This window comes from Neltuma alba, unplaced genomic scaffold (genome assembly GCF_004799145.2).
Source record: "Neltuma alba isolate B1F8T4 unplaced genomic scaffold, ASM479914v2 tig00002446_pilon, whole genome shotgun sequence".
Classification (NCBI taxonomy): Eukaryota; Viridiplantae; Streptophyta; class Magnoliopsida; order Fabales; family Fabaceae; genus Neltuma; species Neltuma alba.
The window spans coordinates 701,512-721,745 of NW_021632864.1; the positions used below are offsets into that span (position 1 = coordinate 701,512).

Below are 20,234 nucleotides of genomic sequence, written 5' to 3' on the forward strand. Positions count from 1 at the left end.
AGACCGGAGGTAGTATTTTATATTTTATATATTTTACAATTTACCTAAGTGATGATACCACGATAAAATTATACGATAATTAGTATAATGACGTTTCTACGAAGATATTAAAAATTGCACCATTCATTGAATTGGTTGAAGCAATGGTTTAAAGATGAGTAATCTAATCCCAGTTGCATTGGGGTCAACCCAATCACAATTAAAATAATATAATCTAATTAAATTATATAAAAATATCTATATAAAATCTTAAGAAAGAGTAACATTTAAATAAAAAAGGCACATATTTATATATAAATAGAACATTCATGTACAAACCACACGTAATCCAACATGAGAAGAAAAAATAAATTATACTGCTATTTATTCATTATTTTTATTAACTCAAAATGACATTATTTCATACTCCTTTTATCCTAAATATAAGATTCATTTTGTAATATAATTTACAGATTTTATATTTAGAACCAGAAGAGTACTCAACAAGAGAAGAAAAACATGAAATATTCGTGTGAAACTAGTTCACATTACTGGTGTGATCTGTGGATCGGATTGGATTTTAATATCATGATTTTTATAGGTAAAATCCAAGTACACGGAAACACAACCTGAAATGCAGGGAGGCAGATTGTTCATGCAAATTTAGCTACTATTGGCTGCGGAGGATTAGCCAAGAACACATCGAGGAGAGCCTCAACACAAGTGTACTTGTGGTCAGGATATAACTTGGAAGCCTCCACATCTTCAGGGCTCAATTCAAACATCGTTTGTGCTCCTTTCACGAACACGTTGTGAAGTATAGCCACACGTATATTCTCTGGAAAATCCAGCGCTGCAACCCCAAAACACCAAACCATTGATTTTAACTTCACTCTCTCAAATAACTTGGAATGTATATCACACATCGATACATAACAAACTTATAATGTGTCCTCATAATAAGAAGCAGAGGAAGGATTATTATATCTTACTTTCACACTGCTTGATCATCTCCTTTTCAGGTATATGTTGCCGTTTAAAGGCACGATTTGTCCTGTTTTCCCATAAAGTTATCAACTCCAACTGGGAGATAATATTCCCTTCAGGTCTAATGATAACCACTCGGTTTTCTGCTCTCTTATCTGTTGCTGCTTTCACGGTGTAAAATGCCACATCTTCCTCATGATTCAATACAGCTGAAATGCATTTTAATGTGTGTGTATAAATATCTCGAGTTTTAGATTACTTAGGTATGCATCAGTGTTTTATATATATATATATATATCTTGTATAAATGAATGGTTTTATTCTTGATTATCCAAACGTACCCTTGGCTTGACCAGTGCCATAAACAAGAATGTGTTGGCATTTGAGATCATGTGGGTGAAGCAGATAGTTGATGAAGTAGGCTGCAAATGAGTTAGCGGAGACATAAGTGTAGGGGATTCCTGCTTCTTCTGTTGCTCTTCTTATCTTCCTCTTGTTTTCAAGAAGAGCCTCGAATGGTGGAAGCGCCTTCACTCTATCCACTTCATTTCCATATTCTGAGGGAACAAATCTCTGTCATAACACAACATGGTAACTATATTGTCAATACTCGCACGTTCTTGTCAGATATGTGTGGTGTGTGGGTGTGTGGGTGTGTGTGTGTGTATAGATGCATATGTAACAGTAACTGATAAGAAACCTTGATATTGCCAGCTTGTTTGATGGCCTTGATTAGCTTGAGTTGCTCCAAATGCTGAGGAACAGCCAGCGTGGAAATGACAACATCAACCTGTTGAAGACAAGAGACCAGCTTCTCCTGCTCATCTAACTCCCCCTATATATGCATGACAATGAATGAATTTTACAGATTCATAGATATAATGGGTGGGATAGTACAACCACCTTATTGTTGCTCCAAGGTTCGCCCTCTACAGATTCATATATATCTATATATCACATGAACATGCAACGTAAGAGAAGACTAAAGAGAAAGATAATTACTTGAAAGACGGTGACGCCTAGAGATAGAAGATGATGGAGTTTGGAAAGCTGAGAGGAAGTGTGAATTGGACGAATATAAGCAAAAGTAGGATGACCCAAGGAAAGGCTTGCCCTCACCATGTAATCCCCAAGATAACCTGTTGCTCCTACTATCATTATTTTGCTCTTCTCAATATTCTCCATGCTTCCCTCTCAGTAAAACCCGAATCTTTGATTTCTTTTAATGCAAAAACCAACCTTTATAAAGGCAATATCCCATGAGTATCTTTAACATGGATCCTCAAACTCATTGGTGTTACTGGGTACGTAGTATTATCATATCTGTAGCCATCAGATTGAGACCGCTCCATACTTGACCAACATAGTATAAGACTACAATCAATGTCAGCCATTGGCATAGCGTGATGGAATCAGATAAGAAACCGCCAAGATTCACTGGATCATTTTTTGGGCAAACAGAAGATTCAATTTACTTCTGTGACTATTATATTCGTCTAAACGGAGAATGGCTGAGTGTTTGAACCCTACCGTCTGTATGCAATGGATTGAATCATTCTATTTTGTGTACAAATTGCTTTCTATTGTGGGGGATAACCTAGAATATCATAAATTTCACATTTGTTGGGCAAAAAGAGGATTCAATTCCAGGATGCTAGTAATATGTTATTAAATTTGTAGTCAAGAATTGAAAAATGTCCTGACTAATAAATAAACCTTGAAGTCATTGGAGTGTTTTTGGGCATTTTATTTTCGTTGTTTCTAGATAAACTCTTGTTTGTGGAGCTCTCTAGGACCTTGCTCGCAAATTGCAGAGATTGACTTTGTTGCTGAAAATTGTGACACAGTCATATAGGTGCTAAGCACGCAATCTAAGGGGCAGGACTGAAAAGTCAAAAAAAGAAGCAAGTTAAGCATCTGAAGAGAAAAGTCATATTCTCCTTTGCTCTATGTCTGTCTCAGGTGGGTTCAGTTCTATTCACGTCTTTTGGATTGCAGACATTGCCCTTTTTTTCTTTTGCATTTGGACATAAATAATGCCTTTAGCACTGCAGGTTCATTTACTTGCCCTTGAGTTCTGTAATGAAAGCCACATTTTTTTTAAATAATAATTATGAGGGTATTTAAGCCATCTGTTCATGTTGTGGAAAATGTATGATCTCATCTGCTACTACTTTATTCTATTATCAAATCAAACATCATAATTACCTGAATGCTAAGGAAAGTCTTAAAACTTGTTGTTTCTTGTGGTTTCGGCTTTCCTCTTCCCACCTGAGATAGAAAATGTAGGATTTCTCCTATATTAAGTTTCCTAGTGTTTGTGTTTTTGCTCTGTGGCTGGCTGGAATGGATGCTCTGTTGCCTACAGTTCACTGTAGAAAATATCAAGAGGAGACCGAGAGAACATTACACTGGCTGGTTCCAGTTACCACAAGCACAGCCAAGTAAGATGCTCTCTTTTCTTCAAATGACTTTTGAGAAAAAAATAACCGCTTGTTCTATTATAAAATTATAAAATCAAAGTCTGGATTTGTCTTTCTTTTACCTCTTTTGTCCATTGTGTCTTGTCATACATCAATCTTGCAGCTCTTAAAGCAAATTTGGAGCCCCACAGAGCAATGCAATGCGGATGCCGGATTGAGACATTCCATCATGCAGACAAGGACTATCAGGAAAAATAAAAACAATTAGGAATGAGTGAGAATGAGTGCGTACCGGGTAAGATTCATATTACAGGTCTAAACCTGAGTAGCTCCAGAAATGCGCGGCCATATTTTGGAAAAACAAATTATACTAAACAATCATCACTTAAAATATTACTTTCGATTCTTAATATAAAAACTCATTTGATTTTTATTTTAATCATAAATATAAGATTTTAATCTATTTTGTTTCTCATATTTATCTATTTTTTTTTCAAAATAGCTTTTGTAATAATAGTAGTGTTAGCCAATATACTTAATTAGTAAAGATATTTTAGGAAAAAAACCTATGTATTACAAATAACTAACTTAATTAACTTTTTTAATCTACTCAGATTAGTCAACTAGCTCTTATATTAAGGACCGGAGATAGTATAAGAGTTTGTTATAAATATAATAATATTTGTGTGGATGTCGATATCTCTCCTATTATTTTTAATATCTTATATTATGTCCATCATCCCATAATTATCTCTTATGATTATGTAATTTGTAGATTCTATCAAAGTTGTAAAATTTATAAATAAAGAGAGGGCATGTATCATATATTCAATACTTTGAATGGAATAAGAAACACTCTTGTCTTTTCTTCTCTCTAATTTTCTTTTTTTTTTTCTATATTCTTTCTTTAGTATTACAACAAAATTTAAATTTAAACTCACTTAAGTCTTCATATATCTATAATATTGTATTATTAGGATAATATATATTAAACCACTTATTTAATTTAGTGTTAATATGCATCCAACACCCCGAAATATTTTTCAGATATATTTATCATCCTAAAGTCTTTGTGGTGCATTTAACACTTTGAAATATTTTTATAAGTGCGTCAAGCACCATGAACTAATTTTTGGTGCATTCAGTATCTTAAATTGTTTTTTATATGCGTCTACTACTCAAAAATATTTTTTAATACATTTAGCACCAAGGCAAAGAAAATATTTCAGGGTGCTAGACGCACCTAAAAAATATTTTGGGATGCTTGATATATCACAAAATACTTCGAGATCCTAGATGTACTTAAAAAAATACTTCATGGGTACTAGATGTACTTTAGCCTTTTAATTTATATTATATTATCTCTGATATAAGACTTCATTTGATTTTTATTTTAGTCCTAAATATAAGATCATAATTCCCCTTATTTATCATATTTATCTATTTTTTTAAGATAGTCCTTATAATAATATTAGTTCTAACTAATAAACTTGAGTAGTAAAGATATTCTAAGAAAGAAAACACTTATTTATTACAAATAACTTGTTTAACTTATTTTCTTAATCTATTCAAATTAATCAATTAGTTCTTATATTTAGGATCGGAAGTAGTATTTAATTAGATAGCTGACCTAATTAGGTAATCCAACCAACTAATGGCAGATTCTGTACTCTGATATTATTATTATTATTATTTCTTATTTAATTAGTCTAGTAGCTTAATTGGGAAGCTTGGTTATACGCCAATAAAAATGGTTTGGTCCAATATGGAGGGTCGAAAAATATGTTGCAGAACATCTATCAGGACTTCAACGCTTGGCCATTAAAAGTAGTGGTGGGAATACGAGTAGGTCCTGCAGGTCTAACGAGCTTAAAAAGACTAGTCCTACATAGTCAAAATCTAAAAAATATCTCAATTTGTTAGATTCAGTCCTTAAACTGATAAGCTCAAGGCCGGCCCGCTGACTTTTGACCTGTTTAAGGAAAAAAAAATATTTTTTCACATTTCTCACATTTTTAATCAAAAAATAAAAACAAACTAATGAAATTATTAATAAAAGACATAAATATGAATAAAATTAAGTCACATACAAAATATCATCATATTTAAATATCTATTAACATCCAAGAACATCTAAAACATCTATTAACAATAAGATAATAACATCTAAAAGTTTCATCAATAGTACAAATGTGTAATAGACAAACATTATCATTAATATTTTGAAACTCTATCATCATTATAATTAATTACTCTTCTTTTGTAGCAAAAATATTAAGTCTTTTTTTTTTATAGGAATTTCATTTTTAAATTTGGTAGTTTAGCTATTATTTTACTTTAGTTTAAGAAGCATTATTGTTGAAACTCATAAATTTCTAATTCAAATTATAAAATCACAAGTTATATAAGTATTTTTATACTCTCTTATCAAATATATATAGTTTAAAAATATTAACACGTATAATATAAATCAAATCATTATTAAAATCCAAATTAACCAATTTTTTAAAATATAATGGGACAAATTATTATCTAAAACCAAATAAATCAACCCATTCTGTAAAATTTAATTTTAAAATGATAATAATAATTAAATTTTGAAATATCATCAACAATATAAAAAATCAATAATATTAGAATTATACAAAAATATTTTAAAAATAAAAAAAATCATAAAAGGGCCTAAACAGGCTAACCCTTGGCCCTACAAGATCAGCCTGTTTAAGTCCTCGACCCTATAAGACCAGTCCTTTTAAGTCTGTTTTTTATTTGAAAGAAAAAATTCTAACCCTGACCCTCATAATTTTTGGACATAAGTGGGTCAGCCTAACGAGTTCGGCTCGGCCCAGCTTGTTTTTCTTGCTTTAATTAAGAGTGGCGCTGCCATTGATGTTGCTGGGTTGAGGTCTACAATGAAGTCTTCTCAAAACACAGTTGCTCACCCGCCATTACTAACAATCTATCGGTAAGCAAAATACGCTGCAACTTGTAAGCAAGAAAGTATGAATCAAGGGTTTAGTAAAAGCTGGGATTTTGATAGGATGGAACTTACGTTGAGAGACAATAGCAGAGAAGCAAAGATATTTACTTCAACATGATTTCATCTGCGCTTCCTGTGATCCATTTTGGGGTTGACAGAAGGAGCACTGGCGGTTACAGACAGAGTACAGGCTGAGGTAAATAGTTTTTCGTTATTTCTATAGGAGCACTGGCAGTTACAGACAGAGTACAGGCTGAGGTAAATAGTTTTTCGTTATTTCTATAGGAGCACTGGCAGTTACAGACAGAGTACAGGCTGAGGTAAATAGTTTTCCGTTATTTCTATCTCACCTTTTAAATATAAATAAAAGACCTAATTTATAAAATTAGATTTGCATTTAAGACTGAGGATACGGTAACAACTTATGGCTCTCTCATGCCTTAAATACAAGACCTGATTTGTAAAATTAGATATTATATTTAAGACTGGGGAGAAAATAATAACTTATGGATAGTATCATATTTTATATAGAAAAAAAACTTAAGTCAAGTTGCTTATATCTATTATGATAAGTTTTCTACTGGCATGTGTTCTTTTTTTTTTTTTGGTTTCATATGGATTTATAATTAAATTTTATTAAATGTTAATATTTTAAAAATAGGACACATGATCATGTGTGATTAGAGAACTTGACACAATTGATATAAGGAACTTGATGCAAGTATTCTTTTTTTATATATTATAAATTTTATAATTTAGATGGGTGATACTGATAATACCACAATTAAAAATTAAAAATATACAGTAAACATAACTCCCAAACCGAATGAGATGATGAGAATTTTTACAGATAAAAAATCCAAAGTACACAGAGAAACACACACGCAATAGGTATTGTTCAATCAAATTTAGCTAATTTTGGGGGTGGAGGATTAGCCGAGAACAGATGGAGGAGGGCATCAAGGCAGGTGCATTTGCAGTCAGGAATGGATATAACTTGGAAGCTTCTAGATCCTCAGGCTTCAATTCAAACATCGTTTGTGCCCCTCTCACGAATATGTTTTGAAGTATAGCTATATGAAAACTTCAAACTCAGACAAAGTTATTGGCTAAATTGCGATATGACTATTTTATTGTTTATTGAATTTATTATTTATTGAAAGATATATCCATAAATTGAAGAAGAGTATAAAAATGAAGAAAAGTATGAAAGACGCAAATACGTCATATTATGCTTAAAAAAAACCGGATCTATAAAAGAAAAAAAAAAGTACACAGAATCAGGCCATTTATTTTAACTTCTTTTTTTTTAAAAAAAATTTGATAAAGTCAAAATTTCATGAAAACTAAAAGAGTATAAGCCCAAAAAGAAAAGCAAACAATAGCCTAAAGCCGAAAGCTCCAAGCCTAAAGCTAAGGGAACAACTGCCATTAAGGTTGCCAAAAGCATGCCCGCCGTCTTCTCGTTGGAATTTTTTTTGTTGTTGTAAAATTTCAAAATTTTTCTCTATAGAATTCATTAGTTAAAGAACTTTATTCAATTAGTTAGAAAATTATACAGTTTTTTGAATACTATTAAATAGAAAAAAAATAAAATTTCCTTCAGTTCTGAGTAAAGTTAGCTAAGAGGGTTGTTTTGGTTTTGAATGTAAGATTTCGATTTATTTCAGCTTCTAAATTTATAATTTTGTTCATAAACTATTCTTATTATTGCACATATTAAGGAGATAATTCTATCGATAGGTAGTTTTTATACAAATGATTTAAAAAGTATTTTAAAAAAATCAACATATTTTTTTAAAATAATTGATTTAACTAATTTTATTAATTTTCAAAAATCAGGCATCCAATCCCACAGGAGCCAGAACTAAGAAACAGAGTTCTCATAATGGGGATCACAAGAAGAATCATTAATATATCGTACTTCCACACTGATTGACCCCGTTTTCAAGTATATGTTGCCGTTTAAAGGTACAATTTGTCCTGTTTTCCCACAAAGTTATCAACTCCAACTGAGACATATGTTCACTTCAGGTCTAATGGTAACCACACGGTTTTCTGCTCTTTCATCTGTCGCAGCTTTCACAGTGCAAAATGCCACATCTTCCTCATAATTTAAATACCTCAAGTTTCGTGATTAGTTTGGTGTATATCTGCATGATATATATATATATATATATATATTATATACTACCTTGGGTCCTTAATATAAGACCCCGTTTGACTTTTTGTTTGGTCCTAATTATAAGATCCCAATTCATTTTGTCTCTCATATTTATGCATTTTTTTCTAAAATAGTCCTTCTAATAATGATAATTCTAGCCAATACACTTAATTAGCAAGGATATTTTAGGAATGACAATACTTATTTATTACAAATAACTAACTTAGCTTACTTCCTTAATCTCCTCAAATTAGTCAACTAGGTCTTATAATTAGGACCGGAGGTAGTATTGTGAATGGTTAATTCTTGATTATACAAACGTACCCTTGGTTTCACCAGTACCATAGACAAGAATGTGTTGTTGGTGTGAGGTCATGTGGCTAAAGCAGATAATTGATGGAGTAGGCTGCAAATGAGTTAGCGGAGATGTAAGTGTAGGGGATTCCTGCTTCTTCTGTTGCCCTTCTCATCTTCCTCTTGTTTTCAAGAGCATCCTCGAATGGTCGAAGCCCCTGCAGTCTGTCCACTTCGTTTCCATATTCTGAGGGAACAAATCCCTGTCATAAAACAACATGATAACTATATTCTCAATACTCGTACGTTGTTGTCAGATACGTATGGTAAATATCATGTGCATAAGAAACCTTGATATTGCCAGCTTGCTTGATGGCCTTGATTAGCTTGAGTTGCTCCAGATGCTGAGGAACAGCCACTGTGGAAATGACAACATCAACCTGTTGAAGACAAGAGACTAGCTTGTCCTGCTCATCTAACTCCCCCTATATATGCATGACAATGAATGAATTTTACAGATTAATACATATATATACATATATATCACATGAACATGCAACGTAAGAGAAGACTAAAGAGAAAGATAATTACTTGGAAGACGGTGACGCCTAGAGATTGAAGATGATGGAGTTTGAAAAGCTGAGAGGAAGTGTGGATGGGACGAATATAAGCAAAAGTAGGATGAACCAAGGAAAGGCTTGCCCTCACCATGTAATCCCCAAGATAACCTGTGCTCCGACTATCATCATTTTGCTCTTCTCAATATTCTCCATGCCTCCCTCTCTAAGCTCCGAAACCTTGAGCTATCAAGTACGCGATAAAACGTGCGTGGTTCTTTGATGAGAAATGTTGTTGAAATGTTTTAAAACATCTTTAACGTGGACCCTCAAAGCCCATTGTCATTGGTTTTCGTGGTTATTATCAGATCTGCAGCTATCAGATAGTTAACCTACGTAATAGTAGATTCCAATCAACGTCGGCCATTGGTCATAGAAGATTTTAAGGATAGGGTAAGGGGAATCAGAAAAAGAAATAAGAAGCCCTCAAAATTCACCGGATGATTTTGAAAATCAATTTTAAGATTTAGAAATGTTTTGTTTTAATTATTGTAAGCTTTCAGACGGCTTCATCATGTCCTTTTCAGGTGTCTCTTCCCGTTTGAAGGCCTGCCTTGTCCTGTTTTGTCAAATTTCGTGATTACTTGGGCATCTGCATGATATATATGAATGGTTCTTGATTATACAAACCTACCCTTGGCTTCATCACTGCCATAAACAAGAATTTGTTGGCGTTTGAGGTCAAGTAGGTGAAGCAAATAATTGCGGAAGTAGGCTGCAAATGAGTTAGGTGAGACATAAGTGTATGGCCATGCTCAGGCTGTGGGGTCCAGACCCTGCAGGAAGGTGTCACAAAGGTGTGGGCATTATTGTAGGTATAGATTTAGAATTTAGTGCATATTTAAGATAAGTTTTATCTTTTAACAAGCTCTTATGATGTTACATTCACCTAATACTCTGTTTATCCCACCATTAAGCGACTATTACCCTCATAGATTGACCCAAAGCGTGTAATTTACGTTGACTAACTGACCAGATCTATGTTCTGTACTAAATGAACAGAATCAAAAATATGAGCAGGCCATAATTACATTAAGGAACCCCACAAAAATCTTCATCTGAAGTTTACAAATAATGGCAACGAGAAATATCAAGCAATAACCTATAATGAACACATAAAAATTTGAAAATGTACAATGGAATAGAATCAGACACTTGTACTATATACAAAAGCTATCTGCGTCTCACAGTGTAAAATTCTCAATAGCTTCCACCCTCTTCATCGGGTGGAATAACAGTTAAAAGAGAGTACTTCACTTTCAGTGATATTTTACCATTCTCCACTAACAGCCTTGCCCCAGACACAACCCAATAGCCTGGTGAGTCCTGTGGTCCTCTAGTTATCTCTGTAGTATCAACAAACTTCAACAGCTTTGGTGCTTGAGTAGGCACAGGAGGTCCATTAGGGTATAAAGCAGAGTTTATGTGCACATCGGCTGGGCTAGGTGGCGGTTTCTGTGCGGATGAGAAGCGAGTGCTGATCAGGGTTGAGATCATTCCGGATTTGTGAGTCAAGCCGGGTGAACCGTCCCAGTCAGCAGCTCTGACACTGGTTGCGCCGATGACTTTGGCAAACTTAAGTCTGAGATATAGAACTTTCTTCAGGCCATGGTCTCTGACTTCAAAGCATGCACCGGTAACTATGGAGGTATCCTCATATGGTTCAACTGGGGCTGTGCACACATGGGAGAAACTCTTCCATTGAACCTTCTCAAAGTACTTGCGTTCCAACGTGGCGTTCAAGACATTCCCATTCTTATCATTTTCAAGCAGGAATGTCTGAGGCTGTGATGAAAGATGCTGCAAATGGATTGCCAGGCGATTGCTTTTTTTCCCTTCTAAATATAATCGAAGGCCCGTGACAGGTTTCTCGCCCACATCAACCTTTTCAAGTAATTCATCCAAAGTCAGTCTAAATCACAACATTTTTCAACATATTAAACAAGAAATCTGAGAGAATGCACAAATCAGAATGGTTTTTTCTTCTCTCTCTCTCTCTCTCTCTCTCTCTCTCTCTAAATCACAAAGATCTCTAAAACTTGATGATATCAATGAAGTCAACAACAAGAGGCCAATCCTTTTGAATCTAAACAGTTGAGTCATGATATGGTGGCATTAATTGTCATTCATTCAATCCAACCCCACCCCACCAATCATTTCTGAAAATAGGAAGAAACATGTCCGATACCCAGAAATCTGACACAGACCAAGCATGAACTACTCGCTCTGGCCCCAGAAGGCAGCTCCATAATACTAAACGACCTAACACATCCCTCATCATTGTCTCACCAGACGACAAATTTACTCATGATACAATCAAGATGCATGATCGAGGTAGTTAAAGGTGAAAACACTGTTTTAAGCCGCTGGACCTCAAACACCATAAGCAGGAGATTCTAAAAAGGTGAATGTACAAGCGAGGCAAGATGCTAAAGTAACTGATGATCATAGTATGGCTGTGGTCCTCTTCTATGTCGATTATGCAGCATGATCCATCAAAATACGTTGAAAAACATGTGCTTATCAAAGATGCAAACTATCAAGGTCTTACTTTCTGACAGCTAAATGACACAGACATTATTAGCATAACTACCCACCAGTACCAAAGACGACATATACAAGTTAAAGAAAAAGTAACAAAAACTCAATTTTTTTTTTAAAAAAGAAACAAAACAAAACAAAGGAAAAGAGAAGAGAAGGTTCACATAAAACCGGGAGCATTACCGGCGTTGTGTTTACATGGAGCTTAGGACCCATGAAACTGAATTGCAAAGATGCCATAGTTTGTGGCTTTCTATCAGGACCAAGGGCAAGCTCTCCAAAAATTGGAGCCCATTGTCGTGGAAGCTGGAACTCCAAAAATTGATGCAGTTCTTCAATCGGGGGTTTATCTGTAGTGGGAAGTTCCAATGAATGATGGTTCGTTTTACCAGAAGGGAGGTTTAAATTTTTTTGATTCAACGGATTAAGAATCAGATATATATGTAATGAAATCGACTTCAAACAAGGTAATAAGCCTCCAATGACAATGAAAACATAGCTAGATCAGTAACTTCCCTATGATCATTCCTAATGATTTTTCACAAAGTTACATTAGCAAAAGTCTAAATATTAATTAATTTTAACCTCCAACAGCATTCCACCAGTCCCATACTACTCACGAGGTCAAAATTACACTTGACTCATTTTGTTATTGATCGAATAGTAGATAGTAGAATGACAAAAATCACTTTTTGCCTGAAAAGAATCACATATATTTTCACTGCAAATAATTTATCATGAACAGAACAATTACAGATTTCCAAGCATTCAGATCATAATCAAATGATCTGAGGATGCTTAACAAAATATATATTTATCTGAATGGTGGTAAATCTGAGGTTCTTCTCCATTTCAGAGATAGGTCACTGGTTCCAGTAATGTCACCAGATAGTATCAAGGTTATAAAATCCATCAAAACTTCCTTTCTCCCTTCACCATTGCAACACAAAACAACCATGATCTAAATACTCATCAGAACTCTAATTTGACAAAAGTTGATTTGATTATTTACATAATATTGATATCCAAAGGTTAAGCATTTCTAACCTACTGACATATATTAAAACCATTTGATATGCTTTAAAGCCAAAAGTAAATAAGCAAATTATTAAGAAAATTGTGCTTACAGCGGAGATAGAGGTTTATAGCATGAGTTAAAAATCCACTCCCATTAACTCCACTAAGTAAAGATGTGATTGGTATAAATGACATTGAGATCACATCAGGTTGCGATGGAACAGTTTGGCACCACTCAGCGTGGGTCAAATTTCTTTCTCTTCTCCCACCCTTCCTTCTGCCCATGAACTTAATATCCTGCAACTGTGGAAGGTTGACAAACAAAACCCAGGTCAGTAATAGGTATTTCTTCTAGCCATTTTCTGGCTAAACAAGCTAGTGAGAGCAAGCTACAGCAGAAGACATCAGCATGATGATCTCCTAGGATTGAATGATTAGTTCAATGATACAAGGAGGCAATTCAGTATTCGATCAGAGAACGTTAATAGCTTGATTATCAACAAAAAATAATGTGATGAATAAAATATTAACATAATAGTGGATAGATCATAAAATTTCTATAAACAATGAGAATTGGAGAAGAAAATATTTCAAAATCAAAGCTTAAGAGCTGAGCCTATTATCTATTAGCATGCCATAAAGCACATAAACAATAAAACAAAGATGGGTAAAGGAATCAATTAGAAGTTATGAAGCCAAAAACCAATTACAGTAGGAACAAACAAAGCTTAAGAGACAGGCGTATTATCTATCAGCAAGCCACAAAGCAGATAAAATAATTGAAAAGCTGAGTAAAGGAGTCAATTAGAAATTGTACGTAGCCAACCATCAATTATAGTGGAAACAAACAAAGCCTAAGAGACAAGTTGTCACCAAAAGAGAAAAAAAAGCCCAAGAGACAAGCATATTATCTATAAGCATTCAGCAAGACATGAAACAGATAAATAATTGGAAAGCTTAGTAAAGGAATCGGTTAGAAAAGTGTGGAGCCTAAAATCAATTACAGGAGGAGCATATAGTGTTAAAAGCAGCTCTGTTTACCTCAAGAGAGTAATAGGAACTAGATGCAACTGTCACACCCAGCACATTCTCTTTCAAAAACTGCAGATGAAGACAGTGGCATAAGTTAAGCTATCTGCATTATCAATCAAGTCCTTTTCTTAAAAAGATATGCGTGAAAGCTGTCAAGTGCAGTGGCTTTACCACATACATGGCATCTACCCATCTATCTGATGTAAAGGTCTTCTAAAACAGTTCCCTAATTTCACTTGATTTGTTCTCCTCATCTTTCACATTATCATTTAGGGAAAAATGTGTTCCTTCACAGTTATTGCTCCTGATTTTCAAAGATTTGGAGAAGGAAAATGAAATTAAACAATAAATCTGAAAATATTTCTATGTCAACTTTTAAGTTCTACCCCTCAATTTCCCTAGACTAGACTTTTGGATTTTTCACACAACTAATTTAACCTTTCGAATATTACTGAAGTGCTAGCATTCTTTTTGGGAGTGCAGAAAACTTTTTTCCTTATGGGATTGAGATCCAGGATTCCCTGATTTAGGACAAAATACAGAAGGTTAGGATGTAGTATTTCGCTACCAATATATTCTGACGTTTTTACAGGAAATTTACAATTCCATTAGCAAAGGATTCAAATATTCTCTTTCATTATTTACCAGAGATTAAAAGCATATACGGCCTACAACTTCCAAATCAACCTTGGGTTCATTGATACCATCTGACTCTGCCCTAATAGATTTTCAATTGAGAGCTCTCAAAATTCACTTGATGGGGACAGAAGAAAAATATATTTTAACCCAAAAGCTGACCTTTTCCTTCTGATTAAATTTTTCATCGTTTGTGTAATATCGTCCAGCACCATTTACAAAGAACTTGTCAGCCATCTCTTTCAATTTTTTCTGCACATCCGTGGGTTGGACAGAAGATGAGAATTGCTGCCTTGCATATATTATGTCAGTTCCCCCAATTTTCACCCCAACTATGACATGCGTTCCAAACTTCTCAATGAATCTGAAATTATAAGATAGAAGGATGGTTAGGGTTTTGCTGGTCAACAATTTTAAATGACTGGATTGACAGTAGTGATTGCCAAAGACATAAAAATGTATCCATTGAACTCCTTTGGTTGTGCGGGAAAAAATGCAGTTGAATTGAATCAACCACAACAGGATGTAGGCTGATAACCAAGATGCAAGATGGAAAGAAATAACATTGAAAGGGCTCTACAAGAGATAGCATAATTCTGAAGGATATAATTAAGCTTGCAAACTTAGAATGTCTGACCCAACTTCGATTTGATACACAGAATTATTTACACGCGCGCACACACAATAATAGAAAATAAAAGAAGTGATTTTGAGAAAGAAAGATATCTTTTTAATTTGCCAAAGTTAAAAAAAAGTAAGAATCCATAATATTGTGTAATGATCATTCAGATATAATATATGTTTCACATGAAAAATCGAAAAAGAATCTCTTTCACTGTTACAGCCCAAACAGTGCATCCCCACTTTATTAAGTTTTCAGGACACTTGTTGGACACATAGGTGATAGTACATTATAAATTAAGGAAAATTGTAGTGGCAAGCCAGCAAATTAAGCAGACTAGCAAGAAAGATTATCCTGCTGAACCCTCAAGGTACCTTGCCAACGCAGCCGGATCCCATGATGACGGGACAGCCTGTTTGACATGTTCACGAAGAACAACCTGGGTTTTCTCTAATGCAACGTTGTACAAGGTTATGGATACGCCATCAAAAGCAAGACTTTTTGTATTTGCAGCTTCTTTCTGCCAGGCCTCTGATAATTCAAATGCAGCGTTGAAATACCCCGATGGAATCTTACCAGATAGTGATAGCTCCTGATTGAACTGCTCAGACATCTAGAGCAGAATATGCAATGCTTTGTTAACCGAAAAAAGAAAAAGAAATGGAGAGGGAAAAATCTACTGTTAGAAAGCTTAAATCATTTTCAGTTCACGACACACAGAATCTACATGAAAAGAAAAGTTTGGACTCAATATTAAAACAACAAAGTTTGCTTTGAGTTAGAATTGAACCCATATAGCTTTCTGTGATTTAGTAAATAAAAGTGAGACGAAAAACAATTTAAAAAAACAATAAACATGTTTTCAAATAGAGAAGGTACCTGCTGAAAAGTGAGGACATCGGAGCATAATCTCATACGCTCCCCTTTATCACATTTAATTGATTTGGGGACATTTGAGAATGAAACTCCGTTCGGGAGCTCAACGGTCCGAGCTGGGTACTTGTCTATAGCAATTAATATTGGATCAGAAGAATTTATTTTGCAGGATCTGAGCTTGAGATCATTTGTGAGATCGTATCCCAGTCCAATAGATTTTATGGAAGCTTCAGCCAATCTCTTTGGGTCCAAGGCCTTCGCTGACATTTTTCCTTACCACGCTCTCATCACCTTTGATCAAACTCAAAGCAGAGACCAGAGCAGGCTTAGAAACCTAATCTTTCCTGAAAATGTTCCCAGAAAATCTACAAAACAAACACGAACAGTGATGGGTTTTCCGTGGAAATCGAGACTTGTTGAGAATCTACCAAACTAGAGAAGAAAGGGTCTACAACCAAAGGTGAACATTAAACATGATTTAAATATCGTTTTCGCTTTTCGGTGCCCCCAAGGTACATGCAAGATGGCTGGTCAAACTAGTACAGGTCTGAACTTTGAGCAGAGATATTTCTATTGATTAGTTTATGTTTCACATTGGTAGGTGACGGCTTGTTTCCAGAGAAAGTCAGCCCTTGAGGGCTGCCTGGGGCATCTCCGCCTCATCATTGAGGTATTATACTAATCCTTGCACTCATACAGATATGCGAAATCGTTTTTGTCTTTAACGTATATAACTTGAGTTATTTCCGTATCTCTGACCCGGGGGGGGGGGGGGGACAAAAGAGCAAATCATATTATAATCCTCTTTTTAATAAAATTCAAACATCCCATACGTTTATACATCAATATCAATTATGAATTGAAAAAATTAGAATTATTTCATAAGCCACTATTACTTATTTTTTTAATTCTGATTTTTAATTATATTTTCTTCAAAATTTATCCAGATTCTTCATTTTGATTAAATCAATTCTTTTAGACGTGATCCTTATAAATCAAGTTTATATATGAGAGCTGTTTATCAGAAAGAATGTGATTAAGAAGTTTATAATTGGTTTTAATTAAAATATGAGGGGCAGTGTTTTCACATAACTCTCAAAACAAAATTCATTTCACATATTTTGAATTTTTTAAAATTATTATTTCTCCAAAAAAAAAAAAAGCTCTATTTTTGAAGCAGCCTCGTGCTCCATTCTCCATACAATTGGAAATTGTCTTTCAAGCCTTCTCTAGTAGCTTTCAAGTCCTTCCCCATAATCACGAGGGGATTGGCAAATGGATAAACAGGTCGAAGTCTGAGGAACGCCGCTCGTGAACTGCGATTGATTTGAGGTCCATAGATTAAGAAAATTAATACTAATTATTTAACGAAACCACCATTTTATGAAATATTGATACATGCAACTATTACAATGATTATCTAAAAAAAAAGATAAATATAAAAGACAAAGTGAATTGAAATTTTATATTTAGAATCAAATCGAATGTTAAACTAATTTTTATACTGAGGACGGGGAAAGTATATTAAAGGCATGCAATGCATTATTTTAGGTGTAGGATATAAATATTGATTGGGAAATCAAAAAGGGGCAATCGGGAGAGAAAAAAAAATAAACTCAATTATATTTCAAGACTACAATATTTTAAAAATGACAAATAACTAAAAATTGTTAATAATAGGATGCAAAAAATAATTTTATTTTAAAAAGTTTGCACATTAATTATAATTTTTGCAAGTTGTTGGGTCTGGATCCTAGGTCCCCATCATCATCAAATATAGCTTTAATGAAATTTCCGAATATTCCCAGAACTCTTATCATCAATGTAGGACTCTCAATCGACTTAATATTAAATTTATGTCCGATCCATTCAAATCCAAATTGAATAGAAGTCCGTTTATCCTTCTTCGAAAGTAAAGTTAGTGGCATTAGCTTCTCCATCAATTTCTTAGTGGGTTTTTACCAAAAAAAAAAAAATTCTTAGTGGGTTTTTTTTTCCCCCAATCATGCAGCATTATAAAGTAGAATTTTTTGCATGGGTAATATTTTTCGATTTTTAATATAAAAACTAGTTTGATATTTAATTTGGTCTTAAATATAAGACTCTAATATATTTTTTTCTCATCACATTTTTTATTTTTTTAAAATAGTTTTTATAGTAATTGCACATGTTAAAATTTTTATTAAATGGAGTTCTAACTAATAGACATGATTAGCAAAAACATTCTAGAGAAGATAACACTTATTTATTATAAATAACTAACTTAACAAACTTTCTTAATCTATTTAAATTAATCAACTATCTCCTTATTAAAACTGGAGGTACAATTTTTTCTTAATCTATTTAAATTAATCAACTACCTCTTATATTAAGGATTTGAAGTAGATTTTTTTTAATCTATTTAAATTAATCAACTACTTCTTTTATTACGAACCGGACATAGTACTACTTACTCATGTTCAACCGAAAGATCTTTAATTTGTGTTTGTAGTTTGATGTTTATATTAGGAAGGGTGGTTTCATTAAGAACATGGATTGGAGATTAAAGGGAAGTAGCAGGTGGCGTTTGGTTTTGCAGGTGTTTTGTTTGTAAGTGCTGTACCTATAGTTGCATTATTATTATTATTTTTTTAAAAAAACCTGTTTAACTAATTCACGTGGTTACAAAAATTTTATCCTCATCTCCCACATTCTACCATTAGCTCTTAATCAATGTCAATTAAGATTGACTTGATTCTAATGCGCCGGCCCTTAAGAGGCCTAATTGTATGAGCGTTGGCCTAAAAAAAGGGGGAAAAAAGCTCTCTTTTATTTTAAATGAATTAGACTTTGTTAAAAAAAAAAAAAGACGCTTATTCCTAAGGTTGAAATTCAACGTTTTAAGCCTTCTATCAGATAACTATATTAATTAATTAATTAATTAATTAATTAATAATAACAACATGCCACAAAAGATAATCTCGCATCGTAATAGACAATTGGAAAAAATCTTTTTTAACAAAGAAATTAAATAGGAAAAAAAGAACTCACACATTATCTTGAGATCATGCATAAAGCATGTGCTTTTCCCTGCTCTTAATTCTCAAAAGGAATTTTCCAATACATTGAACATAAATGGGGTTGGGGGGGGGGGGGGGGATGAATTCTGGCGGCTTGCCTCGTAGGTACTGCCGGATGAGTTGAGAAAATAGAAAGAAAGAAAGAAAGAAAAGAAAAGAAAGCAGGAACAAAGATACGAACTTGGTGATTGGTTTGAATAATAATAAAAAAGAGAATAACGGAAATGAGATTTTTGATGAACGTGTCCGTGTCCCCTGGTTGGTTCTGGGCTCTGGCTCTCGCCGACTTGGTCTCATGCCGTATCCAACCTTCTTTCTTCCTTTTGGAATCAGTCAAATAATCTATCTTCCCCCACCCCACCTAAGGCCTGTCCATTGTTTTCACTTTTAATGCCTCTGTATGGACACCCGTGTAACGGTTGACAGAGCACGATAACGTAGTACAGTGTGTATAGTTAATTCCACTTGCTGTCGTTATATGTGTATCTGTGTGCATGTATACATATGTTTGGTTGGTAATTCACTGGATATGGATGGGAAAGTCTTGTTTTACTCTACTAAATTCATCTATTTTTTTATTTTCTAATTTTTCCTGGTTTTCTTTCATACAAGATGCAAAAAAAAAAAAATTCATGTTTTTTCTTGAAATATTTAATTAAAAACACCAAATAAATAATATATGTGTTTTTTTTTAAATATTTTCAAATGAGATTTGAGAAATGACATAATAATATAGTTATAATAATTAATAAATTTTAAAAGATGCGTAACCAGTCATTTTAAAACTCATAATCTTATATTTTAAAAAAAACTTAAGAAGTGCAAAAAAAAAGGTGGATTAAAAAAGGCATTAATAAAAGTGTTTTTGCCATCTGGACAATAAAATGTTGACTTATACAAGTTTTAGGACATGTATAAAATAACTTATAAATAATTTTTTAATCATAATTTAAAGAACACTAGATAAATATATATAAAATATTTTATAATGTATTTATAAATACTTA

At 33.6% G+C, this 20,234-nt stretch overlaps 3 protein-coding genes across 5 annotated transcripts; all 3 read right to left on the minus strand.

The window, feature by feature from the left end:
• Positions 1-347: 347 nt before the first annotated feature.
• On the minus strand, positions 348-2,268 carry LOC114727637 (isoeugenol synthase 1). Of its 2 annotated transcripts, none has more exons than XM_028914329.1 (5): positions 1,969-2,268; positions 1,667-1,801; positions 1,308-1,539; positions 972-1,175; positions 348-832 (listed from the first exon to the last, which is right to left on the minus strand). In XM_028914329.1, the coding sequence occupies exons 1-5, from the start codon at positions 2,149-2,151 to the stop codon at positions 633-635; spliced, it is 954 nt and encodes a 317-aa protein (XP_028770162.1). In that variant the 5' UTR covers positions 2,152-2,268; the 3' UTR covers positions 348-632. The 2 variants fall into 2 exon arrangements, with proteins under 2 accessions (XP_028770162.1, XP_028770170.1); XM_028914337.1 differs by having other exon boundaries at positions 2,086-2,263.
• Positions 2,269-8,913: 6,645 nt separating this feature from the next.
• On the minus strand, positions 8,914-9,538 carry LOC114728438 (isoeugenol synthase 1-like). Its single transcript, XM_028915349.1, has 3 exons — positions 9,419-9,538; positions 9,178-9,312; positions 8,914-9,090 (listed from the first exon to the last, which is right to left on the minus strand). Exons 1-3 carry the CDS (start codon positions 9,536-9,538, stop codon positions 8,914-8,916), a joined length of 432 nt encoding a protein of 143 aa, XP_028771182.1.
• Positions 9,539-10,445: 907 nt separating this feature from the next.
• LOC114727603 (MACPF domain-containing protein At4g24290) lies at positions 10,446-16,832 on the minus strand. 2 transcript variants are annotated; one of them, XM_028914298.1, is made up of 7 exons: positions 16,172-16,832; positions 15,667-15,905; positions 14,833-15,034; positions 14,044-14,103; positions 13,113-13,305; positions 12,169-12,335; positions 10,446-11,328 (listed from the first exon to the last, which is right to left on the minus strand). In XM_028914298.1, the coding sequence occupies exons 1-7, from the start codon at positions 16,433-16,435 to the stop codon at positions 10,645-10,647; spliced, it is 1,809 nt and encodes a 602-aa protein (XP_028770131.1). In that variant the 5' UTR covers positions 16,436-16,832; the 3' UTR covers positions 10,446-10,644. The 2 variants fall into 2 exon arrangements, with proteins under 2 accessions (XP_028770131.1, XP_028770138.1); XM_028914305.1 differs by having other exon boundaries at positions 15,667-15,925; positions 16,172-16,201.
• Positions 16,833-20,234: the final 3,402 nt, after the last annotated feature.

What these genes read in the sequence shown, in the direction of transcription:
- LOC114727637 (XM_028914329.1), bottom strand. Translation starts at nt 2,151, where the DNA reads ATGGAGAATATTGAGAAGAGCAAAATAATGATAGTAGGAGCAACAGGT. An exon ending in TAGGCGTCACCGTCTTTCAA is followed by an intron (nt 1,802 to 1,968) that starts GTAATTATCTTT and finishes ATGCATATATAG; the next exon opens with GGGGAGTTAGATGAGCAGGA. An exon ending in GATGATCAAGCAGTGTGAAA is followed by an intron (nt 833 to 971) that starts GTAAGATATAAT and finishes TTGGGGTTGCAG; the next exon opens with CGCTGGATTTTCCAGAGAAT.
- LOC114728438 (XM_028915349.1), bottom strand. Translation starts at nt 9,538, where the DNA reads ATGGTGAGGGCAAGCCTTTCCTTGGTTCATCCTACTTTTGCTTATATT. An exon ending in TAGGCGTCACCGTCTTCCAA is followed by an intron (nt 9,313 to 9,418) that starts GTAATTATCTTT and finishes ATGCATATATAG; the next exon opens with GGGGAGTTAGATGAGCAGGA. An exon ending in AGCAAGCTGGCAATATCAAG is followed by an intron (nt 9,091 to 9,177) that starts GTTTCTTATGCA and finishes GTTTTATGACAG; the next exon opens with GGATTTGTTCCCTCAGAATA.
- LOC114727603 (XM_028914298.1), bottom strand. Translation starts at nt 16,435, where the DNA reads ATGTCAGCGAAGGCCTTGGACCCAAAGAGATTGGCTGAAGCTTCCATA. An exon ending in ATGTCCTCACTTTTCAGCAG is followed by an intron (nt 15,906 to 16,171) that starts GTACCTTCTCTA and finishes ATTCTGCTCTAG; the next exon opens with ATGTCTGAGCAGTTCAATCA. An exon ending in TCCATGTAAACACAACGCCG is followed by an intron (nt 11,329 to 12,168) that starts GTAATGCTCCCG and finishes TTACTTGAAAAG; the next exon opens with GTTGATGTGGGCGAGAAACC.